The sequence below is a fragment of the Leptosomus discolor genome, chromosome 15 (genome assembly GCF_034619465.1).
Source record: "Leptosomus discolor isolate bLepDis1 chromosome 15, bLepDis1.hap2, whole genome shotgun sequence".
Taxonomy (NCBI): Eukaryota; Metazoa; Chordata; class Aves; order Leptosomiformes; family Leptosomidae; genus Leptosomus; species Leptosomus discolor.
Window position 1 is genome coordinate 15,091,960 of NC_141405.1, and position 6,000 is coordinate 15,097,959.

General features: G+C 49.1%; 1 protein-coding gene across 1 annotated transcript in view; it reads left to right on the forward strand.

The window, feature by feature from the left end:
* HID1 (HID1 domain containing) overlaps positions 1-5,401 on the forward strand; it is a 29,931-nt gene extending 24,530 nt beyond the window's left edge. Inside the window, exons 16-19 of the mRNA XM_086473718.1 lie at positions 3,822-3,902; positions 4,296-4,387; positions 4,713-4,871; positions 5,338-5,401. Coding sequence (XP_086329844.1) covers positions 3,822-3,902; positions 4,296-4,387; positions 4,713-4,871; positions 5,338-5,401 — 396 coding nt within the window. The remainder of the gene's footprint in view (positions 1-3,821; positions 3,903-4,295; positions 4,388-4,712; positions 4,872-5,337) is intronic.
* The last annotated feature ends 599 nt before the right edge of the window (positions 5,402-6,000 follow it).

The window sequence follows — 6,000 nt, forward strand, 5'->3', positions numbered from 1 at the left end:
TAAAATGGGGGACTTAGGAGGAGAGGTGTGGTTGACCCAGTGAAAAAGAGCATCATACGAGAGGCAATATGCACACACGCACTGTGCTGGAAAACGCGGTGGTTCAGGAGTCCTGTTGTGTCATCTTGGGTGTTTCGTGTTTGTGCTACTGACGCAAGAGCTAGGACACTAGAGGAGTGAGCTTTCCCCACCTTGAAAGCTAGTGATAGATCAGCAAGTGTGTAATTGCAATTAATTAAATTAATTGGATCCAGAGGCTTTCAACTCAGGTTCTGACTGCTGCTTCCTTTTCCTCTCCCTTCTTTCTGGGCTGGAGAGCTCTACCAGAATCTTCTGGCTAGCTGGTGTGAACAATGTGTTCCCGTGAGGCCTTGGCTGAGATGCTGCCCTCAGAGCGGCGGTTGCTTGGTTGTGTAGATGAGACAGAGGCTTTGCGGTCCGTGGATCAAGGCTGCGCTGGCCTCCCAGGCTCCGGTGGCAATGTCAGCCTTCCGGCATTCACTGGTTTTCCCCATCAAGAGCTATAAAACGGCTGTCTTCCAATTTCAGTGGAGGAGTAGTCTTTTATTGCTCTCCATTAATTCCTCGGTCCATGTCCTTTCCTGTCCAGTATCAAAAACCTCTGGGCTGTCCTGTAGGATGTGTATTATGGGGGCTGTCCTGCATGTCCTCTCCTCCTTCAGCAAGGCCACATTTATACACCTAGAGCTGCCTCATGCTCTGCCTGAGCATTCGCTGTCCTCTGAGCTGTTTCATTGCGGTGAGAACATTGCATCCGTTTGCGTAGGGAAGCATGACTGCCTCGTGGTGAAAGGCGTAACTTTCCCAGCTTTCCCTGTCTTAGTTTTCTCTGGAATGGCCAAATTGACAAACTAGCTCTTATCAGGTGTGGAGCAAACTGGGCAGGAGGTGATGAGCTGGGATGGGGTGACGCGTTTTGTCGTGGACTGCTATGGACTGTGGTGGTGCTACAAGAATCTTTGTCTGTTTTGGCTGAGACTGTACTGCAGAGTCAGAGCCCAAATGGGGAATGTTTGCAAAGGCACCCCAATCTAGCGGAGCGGGCTGAAGACTCCTGTATTCCACCCTTATGTCCTGATCCTCTCCGCTGGTTCTGCTTGCCTGTGGGCCTTTGGTCTCAGACAGACAGCTGCCCATGAGCTGCCCCACCTGGCTCCAGCACTGCTGTTTGCACGTCTGAATGTTTGTGGGGTGGGGGCCAAAAAGCAGACAGGAGGTGAAGGGCAGTAAAGCCGTGGGCGTGGGATATGCTGTGGGGACAATCATCACTGCTATCACACGGTGCTTCAGGTAGCACACACCTGTCTCCAGGGGTTGTGGCGTTTCAGACTTTCTGAACGTTGTCTTCTTTCTGTGCTCCAACTTGCTGGGTTAAGATAAATTAGTAAGAGCTGCTGGATAAATTTTAGGATCCTCACGCTTGTGACTGGTTTAATTTCCCTCCTTTATCTGTTGTGATGTTCTCCCCTTATCAGTCATAACCATTTCAAAAATGTCTCATGAAATGTTCAACAGCGTTCATATTTCAGTGTAATTCCATCTTACCTCTCCTAAACGTGTCAGCTGGCTGACAGCATTTGGATGGCAGCTGTGAGGGGGCAAGGGCTGTGGGAGAGTGAGGAGAAAAGAGGAAGAGGGTGAGGCCATCTGAAGGAAATCAATTTTTTATGTTTTTATGAATTTTATTTTTAGAAGCTTAATGAGGACATGTCACTGAAGCTGAACAGGCTGAATGATAAGGTTGTAGCTGCAAACATTGCAAAATAATATTGCTGTTTAGTCTTTGAATAAACTGGAGTGAAGAGAATTCCCAAATATCCCAGGACCAATTTTACTTACCCTTCCTGACCTTCACTGGTACCAGATGAAGGCCCATGGTCAGCAAGATGTCTTAAGCACACAGTTAATTATGTTGTCATTAAGTGAGATCTTGGCTGAGAACTTGCAGAAGAAATGTTTTCTTCTTCCAGCAGCCCATGAAGCATCATCATGGGTCATTATGTCTCTGTGTCCAGCAGCTGGCTTGAGCTGTTCCCCAGTCAGAAAAGGACTGGTACAGCTCTGTCAGCTTCCAGCGGGTTGCAGCACAGCACTGCCCCAGGCCTGCTGTTTCTGGTTGCAGAGGTGCTGCGCGAGTGAGTCCACGCACATGGGGGTGCAGGATGGCTGTTGGAAGGAGGTGCTGTTCCCATTTGTTTTGTAGAAAGCTACAAAACTACTACAGCTCTCGGCCGTGGTAATGGATGGTCAGGGTGCATTGCAAGAGGAGAAAGCCTCACTGTTTCTACCTCCTGCAGAGATTGATAGTGATTTTAAAGGGTTATTTCCTTCCTTCATGGAATCACAGAATGGTTTGGGTTGGAAAGGACCTCACAGACCATCCAGTTCCCACCCCCTGCCATGGGCAGGGACACCTCCCACCAGACCAGGTTGCTCCCAGCCCCATCCAGCCTGGCCTTGAGCCCTGCCAGGGAGGGGGCAGCCACAGCTGTTCTGGGCAACCTGTGCCAGTGTCTCACCACCCTCACAGGGAAGAATTTCTTCCTAATATCTAATCTAAATCTGCCCTCCTTCTGTTTGAAACCGTTACCCCTCATCCTATCACCACTCTCACTGATCAGGATCCCTCCCCACCTTTCCTGCAGCCCCCTTTCAGCACTGGAATCCGCTGTAAGGTCTCCCCGGAGCCTTCCCTTCTCCAGGCTGAACAACCCCAATTCTCCCAGCCTGTCCTCACAGGGGAGGTGCTCCAGCCCCCTGAGCATCTTCATGGCCTCCTCTGGACCCGCTCGAGCAGGTCCATGTCTGTCTTGTGCTGGGGGCCCCAGAGCTGGATGCAGCCCTGCAGGTGGGGTCTCACCAGAGCAGAGGTGGAGGATCCCCTCCCTCGATCTTCTGGCCATGTTTCTTTTGATGCAGCCCAGGATGCCATTGGCTTTCTGGGCTGTGAGCACACATTGCTGGGTCATGCTCAGCCTTTCATCCCCCAGAACTGCCAAGTCCCCCTCCGCAGGGCTGCTCTCGCTCCACTCATCACCCAGCCGGTGTCTGTGCTTGGGATTGCCCTGGCCTAGGTGCAGGCCTTGCACTTGGCCTTGTGCTTCCTTCCCACCATGAATGTGGAAAGCCAGGATGCTAGTAATGTTTTTTTCTATAAGAGAAATTAAAACAGAGTGATGGTTAGAAGAATAATAGGAGAGAATTTGGTCTTGGGCTTTTGAGCAGAGCTTTCCAAAAAGTGACTAGTGGTGGTGTTTGTGTTTGAGGGTATGAGTGTGTTGTTCCTTAAGGGGCAGCGGTTGTTAGGTAGGAGTTGCTGAGAGCCCACCCTTGGAAAAATGCTTTTAAAGATACTCTAGGATGGGCACCAAAAGTCCCGGAGATACTCTACCTCAGTAGACAGAGGTCTGAAAAGCTGTGGCCTTTAGCTGTTTAAATTTCTTCGCTAAAAGAAAGAAGCATCCCTGAACAGTTCTTTGTCAGTCCTGTTTTAACTCTCCCACCGTGGATTGTTACAACAGAGTGTCAGCAGTGATGACTGAAGTTGTGACCTTGCCACAGGGTCCTACCACTTAACCCCATCAAATATTGCCACTCATTGGGTTGAAGCATATGGTTTTGGTGAATTAAGGTCTAGTGGGTTTGATCTTCTAGGCACAGGCTGAGCTGTCTTTCCTAGGAGTGCTCTGGAAAAGCTGGGGGGAAAGTCAGCAGAAAATGGGTTGTATTTCTTGCTCTTAAGTGTCATTTGCTTTTGTTTGGTTGGTTTTTGTTTTTTAAAAAGAAATATTTATTGATAGGAGGCATCACATCCCCGACGGGATCGAAGGCGTCTCTCTAGTGCATCCTCCAGTGGACAGTGGACCCCAACTCCTGACTGGGTAAGGGAATCTGGACAGAAGAAATAAACAATGAGGAAAAGAGCTATGGCAGAAATGCCACACCACCCCCCCTTCCCCTGCCAGCAGAGACTCCCCCAGAGGAGCGTTTCCTCACAGGGAATGTCTTTGACTTGTGGAAACTCCAGAAGTTTCCTACTGTCTGCAAAGAAGCATTTTGTTTCACTTGTTTTAAACCGATGCCCTGCTAGTTTCATTGAGTGGCTCATAATTCTAGTGCTCCAGGATTTTTTTGTATTGCTGTTGTGCACTCAATTCATCCACCACCTTTGTGATTTTTGTAAACCTCATTTGTTGTAGAGATAGTGGAGATAACTGTAGAAAAACTACTAATGCTGTGTGCACTGATTTCCCTGCGGGCTTTCCTGCTTACAGGTGATGTCTTGGAAGTCGAAGCTTCCCTTGCAGACAATCATGCGGCTCCTACAGGTGCTGGTCCCTCAGGTGGAGAAGATCTGCATCGACAAGTAAGTACATTTTTGGAGAGAAAGGACTGTGCAGTGTGTGAAGAGCTCTGTGAGGTTGGCAGAGTTTGATGAACTTGGAAGGCCTCTAGGGGAAACCTTGTAAAGTATAATTGAAAGCATCACGGCCTCAGCAGAGATATTATTTTGCTTGCCAAGCTTCTCGTTTGTCCAATCCCTTCTCAACTCTCTTTTACAGTGCAGAGAGTGTGTGTTCTTGTGGCCGTGGTTGCCACGTCTGTTTGCTTAGACTGGTACATTGTGCTGCAGAAGTTTTGGGGGTGCCTGTGGGACACGCTAAGGGTGTTCCTGATCTGTCTCTTTGCAGGGGTCTGACTGATGAGTCGGAGATCCTCAAGTTCTTGCAGCATGGCACACTGGTGGGGCTGCTACCTGTACCTCACCCCATCCTCATTCGCAAGTACCAGGCTAACTCGGGCACTGCCATGTGGTTCCGGACCTACATGTGGGGAGTTATTTATTTGAGGTAAACCAGCTGGGTGCAGTCTAACTTGGTCTTTTCCAAACTTTTGGGGGGCCTATAGAGAGAATTGCATGCACTTGGCCAGCTCTGGATTGTCTCATATTTACAGGACAGGAAGATGTTTTTCCCCTGGAAGAGACTAGGGTGAACCAGCTGCTCCAAAACGTTGTTTGAGTGGGTGATGTGAAGGGAGTTGTTCTGGGAGTGCTGCTTGTTTGGGAGCTGGCAGCAGCAGGGAATAGAAAGGCTGCCTAGAGGGGGTGGTGCAGAGATTTCATGCAAAGCTCTGGCTTTGTGGGGTGTTGTTGATAGGGTCATCCCTTTAAGGTGCATTGTCTCTCAACCAGTGAATTCCTCTTTCACAAAGTTGAAGGCGTTCTGTGTAGCCAGCTTCTCTAGTCCTGGCTGTGATTTGAATTCCATGTGCCTGGCCACAGGGAGTAAAGTGGCTCTTGTCTTTCTCCCTCAGGAATGTGGATCCCCCTATCTGGTATGACACGGATGTGAAGCTGTTTGAAATTCAACGGGTCTAAGAGAGCACTTACCTCTACTAAGAGAAACACACTGGATCTAAGGACTGCTGTGAGCTGCTTCATCACAGCTATTCCTGCATTTCACATCCAGCTGAGAGACCAAAAGGACAATCACTTCATTTTACCTCCCTGTCATTTAAAGCTTTAATTGGGACCTGCTTGGACATCCCTCCCCCCAGCTCACTGCTCTTCCCTCACCCTTCACCGTGAACCTTGAGTGAAAGACGTCTAAGGGATTGTCCATTGTTGTGCTTGCACTAGAAATCAGACTGTTCTTAGCTCTTCTGTTACTCTTTTGCTCCCAGATGTGGTTTGGAAACCAGTCTGACCCTGTCCTTGCCCTGGTCAGAGTGAGCATTTAATTGAAAAAAAAAACTAGCTGTAAATTGGGTGCAAGGGAGAAGCTGCTATTCCTGCAGGAGAGGGGGTTTGGAAACGGCAGTTACTTTCATGTGGCTCCACAGTTTCCGGGGCATCCCTTCTGGCTGCAGGTGTCTCCCTGGTGTCTCAGTTGCATACTGGTAGGGAAGTCTTTCCCATCCAAATGAAAGGAGAAGTTGCTGAAGGAAGACTTTGTATCTCAGTTGTGAATCTCTCTG